This window comes from Pristiophorus japonicus, chromosome 9, assembly GCF_044704955.1.
Source record: "Pristiophorus japonicus isolate sPriJap1 chromosome 9, sPriJap1.hap1, whole genome shotgun sequence".
NCBI classification, from domain to species: domain Eukaryota; kingdom Metazoa; phylum Chordata; class Chondrichthyes; family Pristiophoridae; genus Pristiophorus; species Pristiophorus japonicus.
The window spans coordinates 45,641,732-45,666,679 of NC_091985.1; the positions used below are offsets into that span (position 1 = coordinate 45,641,732).

The 24,948-nt window shown below is 44.4% G+C and overlaps 1 protein-coding gene across 5 annotated transcripts in view; it reads right to left on the minus strand.

The window, feature by feature from the left end:
* The window catches only part of LOC139273030 (CAP-Gly domain-containing linker protein 4-like), a 372,964-nt gene that overhangs the window by 317,996 nt on the left and 30,020 nt on the right, over positions 1–24,948 (minus strand). For all 5 annotated transcript variants that reach the window (XM_070889311.1, XM_070889307.1, XM_070889309.1 and 2 more), the window contains exons 3-5: positions 12,871–13,010; positions 4,576–4,669; positions 30–191 (exon numbers count right to left, since the gene is read on the minus strand). In XM_070889311.1, coding sequence (XP_070745412.1) covers positions 30–191; positions 4,576–4,669; positions 12,871–13,010 — 396 coding nt within the window. The remainder of the gene's footprint in view (positions 1–29; positions 192–4,575; positions 4,670–12,870; positions 13,011–24,948) is intronic.

Here is a 24,948-nt window from a genome sequence, read left to right on the forward strand (position 1 = left end):
CCCTTAAAACTAAGTATAAATTTATTTACCTCCAGCATTTGCATCCTTCAGAACTACTCTTATTAGTTCAGGGACATCAAAATAAGCTGCATAGTGCAAAGCATTCATGTTTGTCCAACGGCTACGGAGAGTGACATCAGCTCCTATGTCAATCAACTGTGAAGCAAACTTGGCAGCAATCTCTGCATCTCCTGGAAAAATAAAAATATAACTCAAAAAGAGCATTCTGAGCTTCAGGGGTGATAAGTCATGCCACAAATGATATGACACAGCGAAGTAACATGGAAGATGTCAGTGAACAGTGCCACCCCGTTTCGATGTTTTTTTACCACAGCTGCGGTCAGGTTGCCTCTTGCGTGATATTTGGCTTTGTTTTCTTTTGTTTTGATCAGGAAGCGGTCATAATGGGGGCAGTGACAACACCCAAGGGGCAAAAACGTGGCAGTGACAGGAAATGAGGGGCGGAAGTTGGGGGGCGGGGCGCGGTGTCACCACCGCAATGACGTCATCACAGCCCTGTGTCACCACGGCTGTCCCCTTCACTTAAAGGGGAGAGCATCCGTGTTTTTAAAACTTCAGCCCACTGGGCCACTAGGGAGGGTTTCGGCCAGGCCAATGGCCTGGCACCTAAGATTTGGTTGATTAAATGTTACTGATACATCTTAAGAATTATGTACATGCTAAAACTGCAAGGTCTGTCTTCAGCTAACAGAAGCAGTGTCAAGGGTAAAAATATCAAGTCCAAGCCCAGCCTTTAGTAAAACTTTAATGAATGTATTAATGGACAAAAAAAATTCAATAGATAAATGTTAGTCACATTATTGTGAAATATGAATTTTTTTCTAAATTATTTAATACCTTATTTTGGACATTAGAAATCTCAGTTACTGAGAAATGCTAACCAATCAGGAGGCAACTACTGATAGCATTTAAGTGGCTGTTGTGGCAATGAGTAGTACCAATATATGGTCCAAAGATGAAAGAGGCAGTCTTTCTGAAAGCTCAACAAGTGTATTAGTACACTACAGCAAGAGAAATCCTACATAAAATAAAGACAGACTTATACACAACACCTTTCACAACTTCAGAACATTCCAAAGCATTTTACAGCTAATGAAGTTCTTTTGAAGTATAAGCACTGTTGTAATACAGGAAACGCAGTAGCCAATTTGAGCACAGCAAGTTCCCACAAACAGCAAATAAATAAATGACCATTTATATGTTTTAGGTGCTGGTTGAGGAATACATTTTGGCCAGGACACTGAGGGAACTCACCTGCTCTTCTTCAAATAGTGCCGTTGGATCTTTAACATTCATTTGAGAGTGAAGATGGAGCCTCAGTTTAACGTCTCATCCGAAAGATATTTTAATCATTATTTTATTCATAAATAGATGATAGAATTTCAGTCATCAATAAAAAGTTACTTTCTATACAAAATAAATTCTGGTAGGAATTAAACGGAATCTGTAATTGCCTGATGAATACAAATATATTGCTCTTATTTATAATTAATATTACTTTTTAGCTGCATCAAAGTGGCCTAAATAATGCAAGTTCCTCTTGGTTATTTAAAAAGCCCTCTTTGGGCAAGGAGGTGACCTGCTCCAACACCTCTGCCAGTGGCAGTTGCTGTACATGTTACAAGAACTCATCTTTCAACTTTCCTTTCCTCACCACTTCCAGTGAAGTACCTAGGTTCTGTTTACGGTTTGACAAGATAGCCTGACCAAGACTGAAAATTCAGTACATGTTGGATCACTTGCTTAAACCCACATTGTGGCAATACATGAGCATCATTTTTGCAACCTAAGTCACCAACTTATCCAAGATTCTGGTGCTATCCTAAATGCTACTATTGTAAAAACTAAATTGGAATTGTCTCAATGCACTTTTTTAACAATACATTTTAATTTGTACCTCTTAAATGTATTTGCTGTATATAAGAACATAAGAAATAGTAGCAGGAGTAGGCCACTTGGCCCCTCGAGCCTGCTCCGCCATTTAATAAGATCATGGCTGATCCGATCTTGGATTCAGATCCACGTCCCTGCCCGCTCCCCATAACCCTTTATTGCCTTATCGCTCGAAAATCTGGCTATCTCCGCCTTAAATATATTCAATGACCCAGCCTCCACAGCTCTCTGGGGCAGAGAATTGCACAGATTTACAACCCTCAGAGAAGAAATTTCTCCTCATCTCAGTTTTAAATGACCCGTAGCTTTATTTTCCCCTATAAGGGAAATAATCCACCTCTGCATCCACCTTGTTGAGCCCCCTCATTATCTTATATGTTTCGATAAGATCACCTCTCATTCTTCTGAACTCCAATGTGTATAGGTCCAACCTACTCAACCTATCTTCATAAGTCAACCCGCTCATCTCCAGAATAAACCTGTGAACCTTCTCTGAACAACTCCAATGCAACTATATCCTTCTTTAAATACGGAGACCAAAAATGGACGCAGTACTCTAGGTGTGGCCTCACCAATACCCTGTACAGTTGTAGCAGGACTTCTCTGCTTTTATACTCCATCCCCCTTGCAATAAAGGCCAACATTCCATTTGCCTTCCTGATTACTTGCTGTACCGGCATTTTTGTGTTTCATGCACAAGGACCCCCAGGTCCCTCTGTACTGCAGCACTTCGCAATTTTTCTCCATTTAAATTAGAATTTGCTTTTTTATTTTTTCTGCCAAAGTGGATAACCTCACATTTTCCCACATTATACTCCATCTGCCACATTTTTGCCCACTCACTTAGCCTATCTACAAATGTGTGGAAAATCAGCTACACAATCAGGTCTGAAATTTACTACAGCATTTGAGATGCTAAACCATTGCCAAAAATCTCATCCCACACTTTTATAGATATGTAGTGGTATGATGTGCCACCGTAGGCAAGTATGCAATGACATTACAAAATCTGAATACCATTATCAAACAAGATTATCCCTAGGATTTTTATATCCTGGACTGACACTTCAACTTCCTAGACTAATAGTATACCAGAAAAAGATTTAGGAAGCACTACAGTGGGCTCTTAGACTGTAGACAAAGTCTAAGCATGGAGAATGAGTAAATGTTGATGAAACTTGTATACTTAAGCTTTGCCATCAACATGCTACAAATGTAACTCAATTAGGCATTTTAGGTTGCATTTTGTTTTTAAAATGTTAATGGGCGTGAAATTGTGGCCTCACCAGGTCCATACGGAATGCGTACAGATCCAGGAAAGCATCGCAAAAGCCGGTTTTCAGCACACAATGCGTAAGCGCCGATAACCGGCTTTTCCGATCTATCAAGATTTAGCTTGCCATCTCTGCCGCATCTTCGGGAGAAGGGCATTCGCATGAGCGAGATTGCGCTATTTGCCCAACTCTTGCCCAGCGAATGTCCTTCAAACTCTTGCGCCTGGTGAAAACAGGCGCATAGCCTACTTTTACCAGCGTAAGAGTTTTAAAACATAACATATAAAAATAAAATTTAAAAACACATTTTTATGTTAAAAACCCTGTCCACTAAGGTAAGTTTATTTTAAACCCTAATTACACTTTTAAAAAAATCCAAAAAATATATTATTTTTTCTAACACATTTCATTAACTTTAATTTAAATTAATGTTAAATATGTGAGATCTTTATGTTTTTTTTTTATAATTGTTTGGGTGTTGGTGGGGCGGGGGGGGGGGGTTCTCATTCATAATAATGAGAACTCTTACGGAGTTCCCGTTATTATGAATGAGAATACTTTACCTTCATTGGCTGTCCACTGCCACGTGACTCCAGCTTCTCGCTCCAAGACGTGAACGCGCTCCGATGCGCAGGGAGAGGAGGTCTCCGACCGGAATCGCTGGAGGGCGCAGGAGCAAAAGGTAGGTGCGGATCTTTTTTCTTATTTTCAGGCATGTGCCCGCGGTAAGCCCAGCACCGGGAATTCCAGCCCATTAACATTGGACTGCTTTCACTTTTACTATTACGTAGATGTAATTAGTACCGGAAGCTAATAGGATTGGAAGAAGTAGGTGGGGGGGAGGCTCATGTGGAGCATAAACATCGGCATAGACCTGTTGGGCCGAATCAACTGTATGTGCTATAAAATTCAATGTAATTCTAACGTTCTCATACTTTAGAAATTTGTTCATGCAAGTATAAAAGTAATGTATGTTGTTTACAAGACACACAGATGAACAATCACATTTCAGCAATGAGTACCAGGATTTAAAATTATGTTTTATCTTTGGACTGTGGAAAATTTTATTTTTCCCAAACTTTCAACTTCCGAGATTGAATATGCCCATGAAAGCGGATTCTCCTGCACTATGTACTTTTTACAACATAAACATAATTATTTGATTAGGATGGATGGACGACTGGCATGATCACAACTGAAACAAATATCAGCCACTTTATTCTCATAACTATCATATCTGTTACTAAAATAGGAAATATTCCAGTCAGAGAATGGTGATGCCATAAGAGGAAGCACTGAAGCAAAAGACAATAAGGAAAGAAAAGGGTACAAAGGAAAATGTTAATAAAAAATCCACATAAGAAGAAATATTTGAGGTACAACTCACCAATTCCTTGAGCCCCAGCCTTACAGGTGTAATGTAGCAGCGTCATATCGGTCAATCCATCTCTGTCATTCACATGGCATCCTCGGCTCAGAATCTAAAGCAGTTATATAAGGAACAAAAAGATAGAAAGTTTATTTGCTTTCTTGACTTTATTTCACATGAAAACTAATCACCCACAATCAACTGAGAAATATGAGGCTATGCTCTCTGTTAAGACAATCCTCATCCATAATCAGCCATTAAAAACAAAACACACAACAAAATGTTTCTCCTAATCATACTTGATCTAGGTGAGACTGTTATACATGGATCTTCTTACTGATCATCAGCGGCAGGTCGGGGCCATAAAAGGAGCAGCGAGCGGCGGCCATGGGCAGAGTGGAGGCATGCCACTGCAAGGTACAGCGCGAGCTGGTGCAGGAGGGCAACGGCAGCGAAGAGTGATGTCAGCAAGGTCCAGGTCGGTGATTGGAGCGTGGGCAGATACAGCAGGAGTGGCGAGATTGGGGCAAAGGAGCTGTGAGAGACTGTGGAGGGATGTGATCGGGGCCCAGGGGAGGTGCGAGTTCGGGGCCAGGAGCCCAGGGGCAGCACGGGCCAGCCCACACTGCGATATGTGTGCGCATTAGGTCCGTGCAGCAGAGCAGGTCTCCAGTTGTCTTAGATAATTCTTGCCACTGGACTAAGACCTAGCTCTGTCAAGCCCGTGTGGTGACTGGTGTGCAACAACCACCACACGTTAAAAAAATCCACACACAGGCATCTTCCACCCTTCAGGATGTAGTTCGGGTTCTTCACTCAAAACACCTGTGAACTCATCCTTTTTTTTGCCGTGGAAGCAAGTCATCCTCATTTCGAGGGACTGCCTATGATGATGATACTGAAACTTGTATGGAGAGATTTTTCTGGGTCAGAACCCAGTCACAATATTGCCTGGAAAATTGGAAAAATTCGAGCGCGTTAGGACCAACGTTCCCTAAAAGCTGAGCAGCCGCGTAGCTCTCTGCCGGTCTCACACAGCACAGAACAGGCTTTTTCAATATTGAATGGGCCGCGCAGTCACTTAAAGGGGCCGTGCTCCCAAACAAATTATAAGCGGGAGCATTGGTTAGGACACACAGCTGCAAAGGACCCTGCTTAACTTTCCCTGTAAAAAAAATCAAGTAGGTTTCTTTACTCGCGTGTGCTCCAACTCTCTCAATATTCCAGTAATCGCTGCGCTGAGGTGATCCAGTGCAGCTGAACCTAGGAAAATCTCCTCTTACAAGTTTCAGTTTCATTTGAGCTTTGTGAATTGCAGAGTCACTGAACTATCCATAAACATCCACTATCCATTGCCATTCACCCCCCCACCCCCGGACACCCCGTCTCCTCCACATCTTAATAGTGGCAATATTGTAGCTCAATCTATATTTATCAAAACTCACCGAGAGCAGCGGCGAGAGCGGACCTGGTCGGGGACAGAGCGGAGCCAGGGAAATAAAGAGCCAAGGGGAGAGAAAAAAAATCTAAGAGTGACCTCTCAGGACAGCAAGTGGTGATTGCTTGGTGAGTATTACAGCTCCTTTGTTCGCTAGGTTATTAAAGTGGATTAAAGTGCGTTAAATGCCTGCAGCTTGAGGAACTTCGGCTCAGAGTTGTTGAGCTAGACTTCGAGCTGCAGACATTACGATGCATGAGGGAGGGGGAGAGTTACCTAGATACTTTGTTCCAGGAGGCAGTCACACCCCTTAGGTTAAGCAGTACTTTAGAGTTCATCAATTGTCAGGGACAGGAGGGTGTGACTACAAGTCAAGAAGGTATGGGGACCCAGGATGTAGTGAAGGAGGGGCCTCAGCCCTTGACCTTATCCAACAGGTACGAGGTACTTGCTGCCTGTATGGATGACAACAAGGACTGCAGGGAGGATGGGCAAACTGACCATGGCACCGTGGCACAGGAAGCCATTCAAGTGTATGTGTGTGTGTGGGGGACGGGGAGGAGGGTGAGAGTGTAAAAAGGAATGTGGTAGTGGTATTGGTAGTGGTAGGCGACAGTATAGTGAGGAGGATAGATACTGTTCTCTGCAGCCGTGACAGGGAGTTCCGGAGGTTGTATTGCCTGCCCAGTGCCAGGGTTAGTGATATCTCTTTGTGGTTCAGGAGAAGGATACAGTTGTCGTGGTTCACGTTGGAACCAATGACATGGGTAGAACCAGTAATGAGGTTCTACTAAGGGAGTTTGAGGAGCTAGGATCCAAATTAAAAAGCAGGACATCAAAGGTAATAATCTCTGGATTGTTACCTGAGCCACGTGCAAATTGGCATAGGGACAAACAGAATAGAGGTTTAAATGCGTAGCACAAAAAGTGGTGTGGGAGGAAGGGGTTTCAGTTCATGAGGCATTGGCACCAGTACTGGGGAGAGAGGGAGCTGTTCCGTTGGGATGGGCTCCACTTAAACCGGGCTGGGACCAGTATCCTGGCAAACCAAATAACTAAGGCAGTAGACAGGGCTTTAAACTAATGGGAGGGGGGGGAGAAGATTCATGAAAGAGTAAATTTAAAAGCAGCCAGAGAAATGTCAAGACTCTAGAGCAGAGTTTGGGGTAAAAATAAGCAGAGTGGGTCAGAGAGAGTAACAAAGGTAATAAGGTATCAGTGGCTAAGGTGACATCAGAGAAGAATAGAAGTCAAAGCTACAGGCACTATAGCTGAATGCACGAAGCAGTCACAACAAAATAGATGAATTAATAGTGCAGATAGAAATTAATAGTTTGATTTAATAGCCATTACGGAGACTTGGTTGAAAAGTGACCAAGTTTGGGAACTAAATATTCCAGGATACTTAACTTTTAAAACAGATAGGCAAAATGGAAAGTGAGGAGGGGTAGCCCTGATAATAAAGGATGGGATAAAGACAGTCGAGAGAAAGGATCTTAAGCTCCCAAAATCAAGAAGGATAATCTTGGGTGGAACTAAGAAACAGCAAGGGGCAGAAAACATCGGTGGAAATTGTTTACAGGCCCCCAAACAGTAGTTGTAATGTAGGGCAGAGTATAAATCAGGAAATTAGAAACGCATATAATAATGGCAATACAGTAATCATGGGGGACTTTAAATTGACATATAGAATGAGAAAACCAAATTTGCAGCAATAGTGTAGAGGGTGAATTCATGGAATGTATACGATAGTTTTCTAGATCAGTATGTTGAGGAACCAACTAGGGAACAGACTATTTTAGATCTAGTATTGTGCAATGAGAAAAGGTTAATTAATAAGCTTCTAGTAAAAGGGCCTTAGAGAAGAGTGACCATAATATGACAGAATTTTATATTGTGTTTGAAAATGATTTAGTTGAATCTGAAACTAGGATCTTAAATCTAAACAAAGCAAACTACATAGGTATTGAGGGGAGAGTTGGCTACGGTAGATTGGGAAACTACATTAAAAGGTATGACAGCAGACAAACAATGGATAGCATTTAAAGAATACATAATTTACAACAAACATACATTCCTTTAAGACACAAAAATCCCACAGGAAAAGTGGTCCAACAGTGGCTAACATGAGAAGTTAAAAATAGTATTAGATCAAAGGAAGAGGCTTATAAGGTTGCCAAAAATAGTAAGCCTGAGGACTGGGAGGATTTTAGAATTCAGCAAGGAAGACCAAGAAATTGATAAAGAAAGGGAAAATCGAATGAGAGTAAACTATCGAGACATAAAAACAGACTGTAAAGGTTTCTATAGATATGTAAAAAGGAAAAGATTAGCAAAAGTAAATGTGGGTCCGTTACAGGCTGAGACAGGAGAAATTATAATGGGGAATAAGGAAATGGCAGAGAAATTAAACAAATACTTTGTCTCTGTCTTCACGGAAGAAGACGCAAAAAACTTGTCAGAAATAGTGGAGAACCAAGGGTCTAGTGAGGATGAGGAACTGAAAGAAATTAGTATTAGTAAAAAAAATAGTACTGGAGAAATTAATAGGACTGAGAGCAGATAAATCCCCTGGAACTGATGACCTATATCCTATGGTTTTGAAAGAGGTGGATTTAGAAATAATGGTTGTCATCTTCCAAAAGGTGGCAATGTAACCCCACTATTTAATACAGGAGGGAGAGAGAAAGCAGGGAACTGCAGACCAGTAAGCTGACATCTATCATTAGGGATGTGGTAATAGGGTAGAGCCCAGGATGGGATAAAGACAGTTTATGAAAGGGAAATCATGTTTGACAAACCTGTTAATTTTTTGAGGTTGTAACTAGCAGAATAGATAAGTGGGAACTAGTGGATGTGTTGTATTTGGATTTTCAGAAGGCATTTGATAAGGTGCCACTCAAGAGGTTATTAAAAAGATTTAGGGCTTATGGGATTAAGGATTGGTTAACAGACAGAAAACAGAGAATAGGAATAAGCAGGTCATTTTCGGGTTGGCAGGCTGTAACTAGTGGGGTACCACAAGGACTGGTGCTTGGGCCTCAGCTATTCACAATATATATCAACGATTTGGATGAGGGGACCAAATGTAATATATTCAAGTTTGCTGCTGATACAAAGGGCCCAAGTTCCCACCCTCTAAGAACGGCGCAAAAGGGCGCCGAAAACTTACCGGGCGAAGACTCGGGCCTCCCTCCCTCCTGTTCAGCTCCCGCTCCCCCTCCTCCTCCCTCCCGTTCAGCTCCCGCTCCCCCCACCCCTCCCGTTCAGCTCCCGCTCCCCCTCCTCCTCCCTCCCGTTCAGCTCCCACTCCCCCCCCCTCCCCGTTCAGCTCCCGCTCCCCCTCCTCCTCCCTCCCATTCAGCTCCCGCTCCCCCCTCCCCCGTTCAGCTCCCGCTCCCCCTCCCTCCGTCCCGTTCAGCTCCCACTCCCCCCCCCTCCCCGTTCAGCTCCCACTCCCCCCCCTCCCCGTTCAGCTCCCCTCCCTCCCCCCTCCCGTTCAGCTCCAGCTGCCCCCCCCCCCCCAGCTCCTTCCCGTTCAGCGGTTCCCCTTCCTTTTCCTTCCCCTTCCTCTCCCGCCGCCCCGCCCCCCCGCATTCGGCGGCGGGGCCCGCCCACCCGGCATCTTGCTGGAGGCGGTCCCACCCGAAGTCTTCAGTGGCCTGGCTTCCACTCGTCAGGAGGGCCCATTCAGCCTCCCCCTCTTCTCCTCTCCCTTTCTCCTCCCTCTCCTCCCTCTCCTCCCTCTCCCCCCTCTCCCCCCTCTCCACCTTTCCCCTCCTCTTCCTTCCCTCCCCTCCCCCCGCTGACAGAGAGAGAGAGAGAGAGTGACACTGACAGAGACAGAGTGTGTGACACTGACAGAGACAGAGAGAGTGATACTGTGCAGAGACAGAGACAGAGAGAGAGAGAGAGAGAGAGAGAGAGAGAGACACTGACAAAGGCAGAGAGCAAGACACTGACAGAGAGACACACACTGAGGGGGGGGCATCCCAGCATGCTGTTGGAGGGCTCCCGGTGCTGCAGTTGGTGAGTAGAAACTTAATTTTCTTATTTATTGATTGCTTGATTTATTTTTTGATTGATTTATTGGTTGATTTATTGATTTATTTATCATTTATTATTGATGATGGCTCTTTATTTGTAAAAGTGAAGTGTTTAATGTTTGTAAAACTCCTCCCACATCTCTCGTTCCCTACGCCTGATTTGTAAGTGTAGGCAAGGTTTTTCTGAGCGTACAAAAATCTACACTTGCTCCTTTCTAAGTTAGTTTGGAGTAAGTTTTCACTGCCTAAACTTGCAAAACAGGCGTAAGTGGCTGGACACGCCCCCTTTAGAAAAAAAACTGTTCTAAAATGGAACTAATTCTAACTCACTAGAACTGGAGCAAGCTAAATGCCGAGAATTGCAATTTCTAAGATGCTCCATTCTAAACTAGTTGCTCAAAAAAAATAGGAGCAACTCAGGCCAAAACTTGAGCCCAAAGCTAGGTGGGAATGTAAGTTGTGAGGCGGATGCAAAGAGGCTTCAAGGGGCCATAGACAGGCTAAGTGAGTGGGCAAGAACATGGCAAATGGAATATAATGTGGAGAAATGTGAAGTTATCCACTTTGGTAGGAAAAATAGAAAAGCAGAATATTTTTTAAATGGTGAGAGATTGGGAAATGTTGGGTGTTCAGAGAGACCTGGGTGTGCTTGTACACAAATCACTGAACGTTAACATGCAGGTACAGCAAGCAGTGGTATGTTGGCCTTTATTACAAGAGGAATCTTACTGCAATTATTTAGGGCCCTGGTGAGACCGCACCTGGAGTATTGTGTACAATTTTGGTCTGCTTATCCAAGGAAGGGAATGTAATGAAGGTTCACCAGACTGATTCCTGGGATGGGGGGGGATTGTCCTTTGAGGACAGATTGAGTAGACTAGGCCTATATTCTCTAGAGTTTAGAAGAATAAGAGGATTTCTCATTGAAACATACAAAATTCTGACTGGGTTGGACAGACTGGATGCGGGGAGGATATTTCCCCTGGCTGGGAAGTCGAGAACAAGGGGTCACAGTCTCAGGATACGGGGTAGGAAATTTAGGACCGAGATGAGGAGAAATGTTTTCACTCAGAGGCTGGTGAACCTCGCTCTTTCAAAGAGCCGGCACAGGCACCACGGGTCGTGTGGCTTCTTTCTGTGCTGTATCATTCTGTGGAATTCTCTATCACAGAAGTCTGTGGAGGCCAAGTCACTAAATATATTTAAGAGGGAGATAGACAGATTTCTAGAAACAAAGGCATCAAGGGGTATGAGGAAAAAGCGGGAACATGGTGTTGAGATGGAGGATCAGCCATGATCATATTGATCCTATTGTCTATGTTTCTATGACTGAGATGAGGAGAAATGTCTTCACTCAGAAGGTTCTGAATCTTTGGAATTATTTACCCCAGAGGGCTGTGGAAGCTCAGTCATTGAGTATATTCAAGGCTGAGATCGATAGATATTTGGATATTAAGGGAATCAAGGGATATGGAAATAGTGCAGGCAAGTGGAGTTGAGGTAGAAGATCAGCCATGATCTTATTGAATGGCGGAGTAGGCTCGAGGGACCAAATGGCCTACTCTTGCTCCTATTTCTTATGTTCTTATCCTATTTGTGTATGAAAATTACATTTTGAACAGTAGCCTGGAATTTCCGCTTGATTGCACTGGTTTTCTCGGTGCAATTCACCTGATATCGGCATAACCGGTGCAAAAGATCGCAGAATTTTAAATGCAAATTGAGTTCAGCACAGCTCAAGTCACCACGATCTTTCGTACTACTTTTAAAAACATCGGTCCAGAAGCAAGCCCCGCCAACAAAACTGACCACGCCCCCAAGGTGAATTAATCATCATTGGGAGTTTCCGCTAATTGCGCTCGTTTGCAGGCATTTGAGGAGGCTCCAAAGATTAAGCAAGGATAATAGGTACGTTTTGAATGAAAACATTTTTTTTAAACTAAGGAACTGATTATTATACCCCAATTTAACTTGAAACTAGTTTTGTATTTTTTTTTAAAAGTCATTTTCAGTCATTTCAAATCAGGTTACTCCCAGTTGATGGATTGACACTGATTTAAAATGATTACTTTTTGTGATAAGTCCATTTTTAGCTGTATTAATCAAACTTTACAAGATTATCACTCTCAATTATATCAAAGAATATTTTTTGAAGCAAAACCTTTTAAAAGAAAATTATATTTTATATCGCTGCCCGATTGCGCTGGTTCATGGCAAATTTTGCGTTTGGCGATATGCAAATGAGTTTGAATGGAAACTTGGAGGGTAAAACATTTTTCAAAATGGGCACAGTGTTGAGTGGCCGTTGCGCTGAAATCACCGATTGGGCCCGAAGCAGAAATTCTACCTCCATATATTTATCTTCTTTGAGCATATATAAAATTTTCAATTAATTCAACCATCATCATTCAAGTATATTAGGCACACATGTTTAAGAAACTGTAATCAGGGAAGCTTTTTAATTTTTCACCTGACTTATACTACTACCAGAAAAATGCATTAACCGTTCAAGAAAATATAATGCAGGTCTCTAAGGATATATTTTATAAAATGCTCAAAACATTGCATTAAAACACCAGAAAAATAAATGTGCTCTCTGCTGCACCTGAAATCTGGTTGTAATTTTAGGAGAGCTTCTGCACAAGCACACTTGCAGGACGTTGGTATATGAGGCACTGTATTTGGGGGCTTTCGGCTGGAGGGATCGACGGACAGCCGTAAAAGATCAAGGAGGCAAAGTTATGTTCCTATATCCAATATACATTACAAACCTTGCTAAAAACAAATTGCATAGAGTACAGTAATTAGGAATATGCATTTTTAATTTACCTCATTCCCAATCACATCGATCTGTTGCTGCACTTGTGGGACCCACTGACGCAGGATAGCAAACAATTCTGAAACTGTTGTTTTAAGGTCATGTAGGATTCTGTTGCATGCTGGGTCATGTGGATCAAAGAAGGAAAATTCTGTAGATGAAAAATGTAATCAAAATCATCATTTTTTCATTCACATCTTTCTCTGGTTTCTGGATAAGGACGTGATAAAAGGTTCATTACTACAGTCCTACCCACTTATCTCAAACCCGTATATATTGACATCCTGTTTATTTCAACAAAAAAGTCCCAGCCCCTTCTCTACACATTCATACCAAATACTTACCATTAACATAAATACTGGCATGCTTAATTCGACAATTTGTTTAATTCCTAGCTGTATTACAGCCCTTCTTTTATTATTAAACATGTCAGTATGTTTTTTCTGTTATATTTGTATATTTTTTAATTTTACGATTCACTTTAATGAGTACTGATTCAGGCATGCTAGCTTAATCTAAGCTGGATGAGGTAGTGGCAGTAGTGCTTTACTGATAATTACCTATACTTGCCTCCGATTGGATAGAGATCACATATGCTGATCCTCCTAGCCTCAACACAGCAGTCTGCCCACCATTTTGTTCTGCGCTACCCACAATTCTAATCCAGTTTAGTACCATCAGAAGTAATCCAACGAGACTGTGAACGACTCACTACTGCTGATCAGCACCTCTTACGGGACCTCCCTTGGCTGATACCAGCTGCCGCAGTCACTCCAGCAGCAGTCCACACAAGCTTTGGATTTCTTTTATTTTCCTAATGTACCAGCAGCAGATTTAATCAAGAAGGCTGTGATCAAGTAGCAAATAATCTCAAGGAGCAGCAGGAGTTACATGACATTGTTCAAAACTAAGAAAAATTTGCAAACAAATAACTTTAAACAATTAAACAACAAATTCACTTTTTAAAATATAATCTTCTACAACAAATATAAGTAACTGTCAGAAACGTATATCCTTCAAAAACATCAACGAATGATATTTAACACAAAACGCAGGAGCAGAGAACTTTGTTCCTTGGTGAGAAAAAAAATGAACTGGCCCTCAATCACATGTTGGAGTCTTTTATACAGTGCAAGAGCACCACCCAACATTGCCGCATATCAACAATAAAAACCTCACTGAGGGCGACACCCACCACATTGTGGGCTCAATTTTGGAGTAACTTGTTTTTTCTGGCGTAACTTAAAAATCACCATTTTCCCCAATCAATTTGCACCAGCGTAACTGAGTTAGTAACGATTTTTTTAGGTTTTTTTTTCTCAAAAGGGGGCGTTAACAACCACCTATGCCAGTTCTGCCTATTTAGGCAACTTTGGTGAGCTAATAGTTACTCCAAATCTACTTAGACCAGCGTATGTGGCCACTCCAAAAAACCCTTGCGGAGAGCTAAAGAAATCGGCGCAGGTAGGTACATCGGAGGCCATTCGGCCTGGGATAGGGGCGGGAGGGGAAGCGGAGAGGACCTGCACCTAAACCACCAAGCCGTACAAACTGTGGGAGCGCAAGCCTGCATTTCTGAAACTCTTTGCTTCAGCCGCGCGGTCTGGAGATCGAAAGGGTTAAAAGTTGAAAGATTGAAGTTTGGATTAAAAGCAGAAAGATTGGATCGAAAGAGGCTGCTAGACGATATAGTGCCTTTTAGCCATTGAAATGTTGAGAATGAGTGTACCTTGTGACGATGCGAATAATAATCTATGCATGGAATCAAAGGGCCCAAGTTTCGGCCTCAGTTGCTCCTGATTTTTTGGAGCAACTGTTGTAGAACGGAGTATCTTAGAAATTCAAATTCTCGGCATTTAGTTTGCTCCAGTTCTAGTCAGTTAGAACAGTTTCGCTTTGGAACAGAATTTTTTTTTCAAAAGGGGGCGTGTCCGGCCACTTACGCCTGTTTTCAAAGTTTCGGCAGTGAAAACTTACTCCAAACTAACTTAGAATGGAGTAAGTGAAGGTTTTTGTACGCTCGAAAAAATCTTGTCTACACTTTAGAAAATCAGGCGTAGGTTACAAATTAGGCGTAGGGAACGAGGTGGGGGGGGGGCGGAGGGGAAGGGAAGTCATTAAATTCTACAATCAATCTTAGTTATACTTATACAAATATTATACAAATAAATCCAACCTGAATAAAAATTTATAAGTAAAGAAAAGATTAAATAAACCATGTTCCTACCTGTGTGAAACAGCAGCAGCCTTCGAGCTGCTGTGCTTCAGGCAGGCCTTTCATGTTGGAGACAGGCAGGAGTGTGGCGTCAGTGTCTCGACGGCAGCCCCAGCAGCGGCAGCAAGCAGCCTTCAAGCTGAGCTGCTGTGCTGCAGGCAGGCCTTCATTCTCTTAGTGGCTGGCCGGCAGCCGAAGGATCAACACCGGAGGCACGCAGCTTTTCAAGGGGGCTGAGACCATTCGGCCATGGGATAGGAGCAGCGTCAGTGGCTGGCCGGCAGCCGAAGGATCAACACCGGACGCACGCAGCTTTTCAAGAGGATTGAGGCCATTCGGCCACGCTTAAGAGGCGGCGTCAGTGGCTCGACAGCAGCCGAGTCCTTTTAAAATTGGCCGAGTGCCAATGTTTGTTTGACACTGCGCGTGCGCGCACGCTCCAACGCGCACGCGTAGGGTTGCCGGCACCACGTTGGCTCATTTAAATTGGACCCGCCCCCCACTACTTACAGAATCGGCACGAGTGTTTGGCTCCGCCCCCCGCTGTGAAGAGTGCGCCGCGCCAAGCTGAGATCGAGCTCCGAGGAGCCGGAGAATATCAAAGTTTTTTTCTAGCGCACTTTTAGGCGCGAAGAACAGGCGTCCAGCTCGGAGGTGGGGCCGTTTTCAGCGCGGGCCGAAACTTGGGGCCAATGAAACTCCTCTGCTGATCATCTGAGTTGTGTATAGTAATTCATAGCATTGTCTGTATTTGAGTGTACCTTGTTACTATTTGATGACATTTTCTGTATGTTAAATTATCTGGTTTGTGCATAGTAATTCAGAAAGCAGTTAGCCGTGAGTTCAGGACAATTCTACATCGTTGCATGTTAATTGTCTAAATGTACTACGCAAAGAAATAAGGGTTCAAAGGCTTTTTAGGTATAAAAGATGGAACTGGTTTTTGTCACACATGCGGACACCAGTAACACAGGAATCTCGAAAGGTGTGTCACTTCTTAGAGAGCTGCCTTTGAAAGCAGAGAGTTGGCTTGTGAAGTTTTGTGGCTCATATGAATAAAAGACCCGATCCGGCCTTTGCTACAACTGAGTGTGTGTGTGTATTTTGACATTTAAAGCAACAAAGCAAAAAGAGCAAGACAGCCTTTACAACACAAACTACTAAACCTTGCAAACAAAAAGTACTAAGAATTCAATAATAAATAAAAAATTGAAGAAAGTCCTACCTTCATTTTCAAACTCGACCCGGAAAGGCAGCGGGCCAACCGGTGCAGGAGGCCACTCGGCCTGGGCTAGGGGCGGGACAATGCACCGGGAGGCCACTTGGCCAGGGCTAGGGGCAGGACAATGCACCGGGAGGCCACTTGGCCAGGGCTAGGGGCGGGACAATGCACCGGGAGGCCACTTGGCCAGGGCTAGGGGCGGGACAATGCACCGGGAGGCCACTTGGCCAGGGCTAGGGGCGGGACAATCAACCGGGAGGCCACTCGGCCTGGGCTAGGGGCGGGACAATGCACCGGGAGGCCACTCGGCCTGGGCTAGGGGTGGGACAACGCACCAGGAGGCCACTCGGCCAGGGCTAGGGGCGGGACAATCAACCGGGAGGCCACTCGGCCTGGGCTAGGGGCGGGACAACGCACCAGGAGGCCACTCGGCCAGGGCTAGGGGCAGGCAGAACTGATAGAAATCACGACGGGCAGGAACACTATCAGTTCTCCTGCCTGCCCCTACCTGCTGTACTTTGCCTCTAATTAACATAAGTTCTGCAATCTTATTCAGCCAGCCTCGAATGATAAGCTACGTAAAAATAGAAACTCGACACTGCAAAAAACATTTGCTTAACCTGACAGTAGTAAGTGCAACCAGTTCCATAAAGGAAAAAGATATTCCATTCCTCAGCCTTTATCTTAATGCACAAACAAATTCACCAAGATATTCTGTCATAGAACTATAGGGTAAACTCAGCAGTTTTGAGTACAGCCTGGTGGCCACTCAGCGAGGGCTAGAGGCGGGCAGTTCAAAGGAGGCAGAATAAATGCAGAGAACTTTACCTGAAGGAGCTCAGCAATACAGGGAGGAAGAACATCTCCACGCTCTGAAAGTGAGAAAGACTTACTGTTGTTACAGACTCGTAGCGCTACTACTCATGCACGGACATCACCAGTGGACTCCACTGTGCATATGCAGACATCCCGGCACATTTTCCAGAACAGATCGCTGGCTCCACCCCCAACACGACTGGCCACGCTGCACGACTGCAGTGAAGAGGCCGGACAGCGGCCAAAGTGGCAACAACATTTTTCGGCGCACCTCGGAACGTAGATAAGCGGCGCAACTCCAGTAAGTATGGTAAATTGAGGCCTATATCCCAAAATTGTCAGGCAGCTTGACCTAACTATAGCAGAGAAAAAAAGACGCTGATTACACAAAAATGAAATGATACACAAATTATATTCTGTGCTAGGCAGAAAAAAAAAATCATTGTTGTCAATTGTGGAGTTATTCTATTGGTGCAGAATGGCCTGCTGATAATGGATGCTGACTAAAAGCCTTTTAATATTAAACTCAAGTAAGCCTATTGCTTTTTAAGCAAGTGAAGAAAAAAAAGGGGCAAATTTTGAGAATAATGTTACAATTAGTGGTTTCAACTCAGGAAAACACAATTTGTGTTCAGTCTACAAGCATGCACAGAATATTAAGACTGCAGCAATCCATGATTAGTTTATTTATATACCTTAGTATCACTATTTTGAATAAGCTCCTGGGAACAAAGCATAAGAAATAAGTTTTATATTGAAGTAAGATGTTAAAAGTGACTAAAATGCAATCATTCTGTATTTCTGAGCTGGGTGAATGTACACTTCTTGGCCAAATTCAAGAAAGCCTACTGACAAAATAATCCTACAAATCTTGTAAATCTGAAATGAACATATTAGCCCTGATTTTCGAATCCTGACAAAATTTTATGTGGGGATGGGGGCGAGTTGGGTCTAATAGACCCCTCCACTTCAATTGAATAAGCCCCCGGCGCATGGAAAATGGTGACTTCAAGTTGGAAAATTGGTCCATCTAGCTGCTCTTCAAAGGGTGCTTTAAATCCTTAAAAGGTCACTCCAGCTGGGTAAAGATGCAGGGGACATTTTACAGACATGTACAATAAATGCCACGGAGAAGACTGCAGCATTTGTCATCCTGTTGCAGGAGGTGGGGTGAAAAAGAGTGGACCTCTTCAGAGCAAAAGGTCCCCGGCCCCCCAAAAGCCTGAGGCCCAAGCTGCCGAGCAGAAGGAAAATGAGTCAAGTCAACAAACTCTCCAAAGTTGGCTAGGCCTGCTGGCAAATAAAAAAAGTTCAGTGACAACAAAATAACTGCCAGGGTAAGTGTAAGCATTTTGCATACATTAATTAGCACTGTTACATTATACAATGTGGTCCTGATTTCCATCAGCAACACCCTTATAAAAGTTACCTGCCAAGCTAGTGCACACTTGTGTTCTATTTTTGCAACCTGTCTTCATTCCATAGACATGCTACATTGCCACTGGAGGCCAACAGTTCCACGTACAAAGATTTAGACAAGTCAAATACAAAACCGTTATGCCTCGACAACCACTTTGCAAACTCACACTCAAGTACTCACACACACCCATGGGGGAAGTGGTCAGAGCACAGTACTGCCACTTACTGACATCTTCAAAAATGCACTTTCAAAGAGCTGCCACACATTCCCACTCAAGCCAGGACCATGAGAGGAGTGAGGAAGTGTTGAAGAGTAGGCAGCATTGATGTCACTTTAGCTGTTGCAGGGAAATTACACTGTCCTGAACTTAGAGATTCTAGCCACAACCATCCTACTGGAGCTGCAACACCCCACAGCAACCTGCAACAAGCGTTACTGCTCCCACTCAGACACCAGTTCACCACATCAATTCATCTTCCTCATCCAGGTTTTACAGCACATTTGGAATACCCAAAGAGATTCCTATCCTGCTATTTTGCTTTCCCTATACCTTGTGCTCTGTATTAATGGCCAAGAAAGCAGAAAGCTGAACGTTGTTAAGATACAGGTTACAGCAAACAGGAACAAATATTCCAAAATAAGCAACACAAAAATTCACCAGGCTCAAAATGACACAAAAATTAACAATCAGTAGCTAAATACAACTTCAACTTAGGTACATTTCCCCAAAGCAGGCCAGACCCATTTCCCAGAAATGCCTCCAAAATTAGAAAACTGGATAGGGTAAAAATCAAGATCAAAGGCCTGCTATATTTGGGCTATTATATAATGTTTTTATTTTAATAGAGTAGAATGTTACTTTGGAAACAAGGATAAAAGCATGAATGGAGAAGAGGAACTTCTTATCTGGCGAGATAATCACTCAACAACAACTTGTATTTATATAGCGTAGTGAAACGTCCCAAGGCACTTTCACAGGAATATTAGGAGATAAAAAATTCGACACCGAGCCGAAGAAGGAGAAATTAGGGCAGATGACCAAAAACTTGGTCAAAGAGGCAACAGAAGGCACGGCCACCAATGGTTGAGCGATTATAATCAGGGATGCTCAAGAGGGAAGAATTAGAGGAGTGCAGACATCTCGGGGGGTTCTGGGGTTGGAGGAGATTACAGAGATAGGGCGAGGCCATGGAGGGATTTGAAAACAAGGATGAGAATTTTGAAATTGAGGAATTGCTTAACCAGGAGCCAATGTAGGTCAGCGAGCACAGGGGTAATGGGTGAGTGGGACTTGGTGCGAGTTAGGACACGGGCAGCTGAGTTTTGGATCACCTCTAGTTTACGTAGGGTAGAATGTGGGAGGCCAGCCAGGAGTGCATTGGAATGGTCAAGTCTAGAGGTAGCAAAGGCATGGATGAGGGCTTTTGGATGATGTCGCCATGAGGCCACATGTAGACGAGAAATAGGAGGGCCAAGGATAGATCCTTGGGGGACACTAGAGGTAAAGATGCAAGGGCGGGAAGGAAGCTATTACAGATGATTCTCTGGCTACGATTAGATAGAATGCAACCAAGTGAGTGCAATCCCACTCAGCTGGACAACGGTGGAGAGGCGTTAGAGAAGGATAGAGTGGTCAACCGTGTCAAAGGCTGCAGACAAGTGAAGAAGGACGAGGAGGGATTGATTGCCTTTGTCACAGTCACAAAGGATGTCATTTGTGACTTTAATGAGAGCCGTTTCGGTACTGTGGCAGGCACAGAAACCAGATTGGAGGGATTCATACATGGATTTGCGGGAAAGATGGGCACGGATTTGGGAGGCGACAACACATTCAAGGATTTTGGAGAGAAAAGGGAAGTTGGAGATGGAGCAGTAAGTTTGCAACGACGGAGGGATCGAGGGTTGTTTTTTTGCGGAGAGGGGTGATGACGGCAGATTTGAGGAAAAGGGGGACAGTCCCCGAGGAGAGAGAATCGTTAACAATGTCAGCTAACATGGGAGCCAGAAAAGGAAGCTGGGTGGTCAGCAATTTGGTGGGACACGGGTGAAGGAAGCAGGAAGTGAGTCTCATGGACAAGATGAGCTCGGAAAGGTCATGAGGGGAGATTGGCGAGAAATTGGAGAAAGATGTGAGGTCGGGCTAGGGCAGGGGGCTCCTTAGAGGAAGATTGGCCCGGTGGGCTAAGGGAAGGAAGGGCAGAGGCGGCCGAACGGTTGGTAATCTTAGAGGCAAAGAAGTCCATGAGTTCCTCACACTTATTGTCGGAGGTGAGGGTGGAGACTGGGGAGAGGGGTTTAAGAAGACAGTTAACAGTGGAGAATAGTAGCCTTGGTTTATCTTTACATTCCAGAATGATTCTGGAATAATAAGCAATTTTGGCAGATGGGAGCTTGACCCGATAATGATTTATGTGGTCCAGCCAGATCTGGTGGTGAATGGTTAAACCAGTGTCCACCATATCCATTCAAGTCTGCGTCCTTTGGTCTTAAGGGAGCGGAGATCAGGGCTGTATCAGGGGGAACGGCCAGGGTGAGAGAGAGTAATTGTTTTAACAGGGACTAGGGTATCAAAGATGGTATTGAGAAGTGCCATGCTGAACAGAGGGTCAAAGACTGGACAGTTGGGAGTTGATAAGTGCAGTTGTAAGAGAGTCCAGAGTGTTTTTTTTCCAGGGGCGAACATAGAAGGAGGTAGGGTGGGGGGATGTGGGTGGAGAGCGAGACGAGGAAGTGGCCTTATCTGTGATTGACATGGGAGTAACGAGGCCACTAGAAATGGCAAGGTCGAGGTGGTGGCCGTACATAGATACATCTCCTGAATTATCACTGCACATTGCAAGAAAGCTGAGTCTTAGTATCCTGACAAATATATGCTGAGGAACCAGATAAATCCTTAATTTCCTCCTTTAACTCCTCACCAAGGAATCGTCTGCGCTTTTACCTCCTAGCATAGCTCTAGGAATGACTCCGCTCACACGAACCATCTTACACTAACCAATTCAGATTTACTAACCCTCGATTTACTATACCCTCAAACTGCTGAGGCAGGGAATGAACTATTTCTTGCTTAATCATCCAGGAACGAGTCAGACTACAAATCATGCACTAAACACTATAACAAATCACAATTTGGGTACATGAATGCTTAATAGGTGCATAAATGTAATCATAGTTACCTAGCAGTTGAGTAGCAAATCATTAATGGACAGTGACTTAACAAAATAAGTAGCAAAGGTTACAGTCAATTCAATGAATCGCTGTAAATCAGTGCTAACAGATGCTCAGTATTCATCAAAACGGTAACTAGAATCTGAGGTTATAAATTTATGAGATTTGTCATGTCTTTAATACTCTTATGATTGACTCCACGAGGTCCAGTATTGTACTTGAGCTGTTGTGACCTCAGTCCTATTTATTGTAACTCCAGAGTGAGGCACAAGCATGGTGGGCAGCCTTTTATACTGGGCCCTGCACGCCTATGCAGGTGACCCTCGGGTCTCCCACCGCAGTGCCCTCTGGGGGCACACATTATGTGACTACACAGTTAGTATACATGGTTGACATACATGACATCACTTCCCCCCAAGTCTTTAATGCAAATTGACTCGTACATTGACGGTGACCTGGGCTTCGTTCTTCCTGGTTGACCATTGGAGGGTCGCTTCTAGCTTGGGTGGGTTGGTAGTGAGATTTGTTGCCAGTGGAGGTCCCAGTGGTTTCTGGTTGTGAGTCCATGACTACTCCATTCTACCCCCCCAACCCCACACAGAGATCATGCTAATGGCCCGTTACATACAAGTTGCATTCAAGTTCATTACATAGGTTTTACATTTACATCTTGATACAGTGGCGTTTCTTTTTGTGTGGTACATTTACATGATCAGTACAGGTATATCAGTACAGGTACACAAGGACAGTCTAGTTCCAGCACGGCCGGATGAGATCCGGGTCGTCTGGTGGCGGCGCAGCGCCCCATGCTAGTGGGTCTGTGGGCGAGGTGAGCTCATTTTGCTCGAGTTCCCGGAGCTCAGGGCTCTTGCCGTTACTCCTAGTGTCGGGCAGGCCCAAAGACAACTGATGTGTCTGTAACCTCCCTGTCCTTTTCATTTGCACAGTGTCGCTGCTGCTCCCTGGGAAGCGGTCTGAGCGAGTGAGCATTTCGTCTAAGCGACGGTGGGGCTGCCTCGTCTTGTCTAGCAGTTCGCAGGGGACTGCTGACTCGCTTTCCTTGAGGGCACCGTTGTGAGCACTCTCTAGTTTGGGATCCCGGCTGGTCCACTTCCACGAAGGCTGGAACGCCATTTATCTCGACTTCCATTATCACTGGAGGACAATCTGTGATGCAGGTATATACTCCATACACTTCGTCCTGGGACGGAGTTGTCTCTCTAGCCATCTCCTCGTAATCCGCGCTGGATTCACAGCCATCTGCTGACTCCTTTTCCACGTGGTGAGTCACAGCTCTTTTGCACATTCGCTGGAGGTGGCCCTTGATGCTGCAGCCTTTGCACACAGTCTCTGAACTGACACTGATGAGCCTTGTGATTACCTCTGCAACGCCAGCTTGGTGCTACTTGACTTACATTTGCACCCCTCGGCGGACTCCGAGTTAAAGGACTCGGGGGGCCTGTACGCTCTGCCCTGGGCAGATTCACATTCAACAGTTCTGCCTGTGAAAGGCACCATTCTATTTACAGTACTTGCCGGGTTTGAGTCCTGAGAGTGAGTCTTCATCGGTTTGGATCTGCAGCTGGAGGTCATGAACGCCTGGCTGATGCTGATGGCCTTCTGCAGAATGACGGTCGTTTCGGCAGACAGTAGCCTGCGAAGAAGGGCCTCATGACCGATGCCAATTACGAAGATGTTCCGCAGCGCATCGGCGAGGGATGCACCGAATTCACACGGTCCTGCCAGCCTCGAGGTCAGCAGAGTACTTTGCGATTTCCTGGCCCTCGAGGCGGCAGTGTGTATAAAATCGATGCCTGGCCGTGAGGATGCTCTCCTTCGGTTTGAGTTGGTCCCGAATTAGCACTTTCAGCTCCTCGTATGACTTGGTCGTTGTTTTCTCTGGTGCAAGCCTGATGAGGCCTTAGACCGCGGGCCCACAACTGGTCAACAGGATAGCTCTGCGCTTATCTGCCAGCGTGGCCGGATCATCACCTACCAGGTCGTTTGCTATGAAATATTGATCGAGCCGCTCCGTAAAGTCTTCCCAATCTTCACCCTCTCAGAATTTTTCTAATGCACCGTTAGTCATTTTTGCGTGAAAGTTTGCAATCTCGTCACCAGTTGTTATGTCTTTAATACTCTTATGAATGACTCCACAAGGTCTAATGTTGTACTTGAGTTGTTGTGACCTTAGTCCCATTTATTGTAATTCCAGAGTGAGGCACAAGCATGGTGGGCAGCCTTTTATACTGGGCCCTGCACACCTAGGCAGGTGACCCTCAGGTCTCCCACCGCAGTACCCTCTGGTTGCACACCTTATGTGACTATACAGTTAGTATACATGGTCTACATACATGACAGGATTATTTTGAGCGAACAACTTTGAATAGCCAGTCTATCAAATAGCTAAAGTCTACATGTGTAATTAACTTTCAGAGCTTACACAATTTCATTCTTAAGAATGGGGTGGTTTAGTCGATCTCCTTCCAACCCTCATTCCCGATTTATGTTTCACTAGGATCTGCAATTCCGACTGCACACATTTTACACATCTGACAATATTTAAGCTGGCTTCCCCCGCTCACATTTCTTGATCTCAGACTACTTACAATTAAGCGACACTCTTAGCTCTACCTGTAATAGCCACAACTTATCATCTAACCTCTGATACTTGGTCCTTAAAAAGGTACCTTGTACAGCAACTGTTTAGGATTCACTCAGAGCTTCTTCCCTAAACCTGAGCCAGTGATAATGGGCCCAAATTTGGCCCTCCGATTGTTTCGGCATACCTCCGAGCTCCCCCGCAGACATTTTATCTCAGAAGCAGCACCAAAAAAAATCCGTGCAATCATGGCCGATTCTCAGTTGCCTGTGGAGCTAGCGTGACGCAGAAGAAAGAGGGGGGGGGGGTGGAGCTGGGTCCCAGCGCTGAAAACAGTGCGCGCTAGAGTCTGCGCGTATGTGCAGTAGCTCCTGGCAGGCCATTTCGGCAAACGCATGCTGCAGGCTGTGTGGGAGGGGCCGAAGCACGCTGTCCCTAGCCCTGGCTGAATGGGCTCCCTCATCGGCGGCCCACTGCGTTCCCTAAGGTAGGCGTTCTATTTTTTATTTGTTATTTACTGATTGATTTTGGTGCTTTAGCTGCAGGGTTCCGTCTATTTTTTTTATTTGTTATTTATTGATTGCTTATTACTTTGGTCTTGGTGCTTTAGGTGCAGGGTTCCTTCTATTTTATTTGTTAATTAATT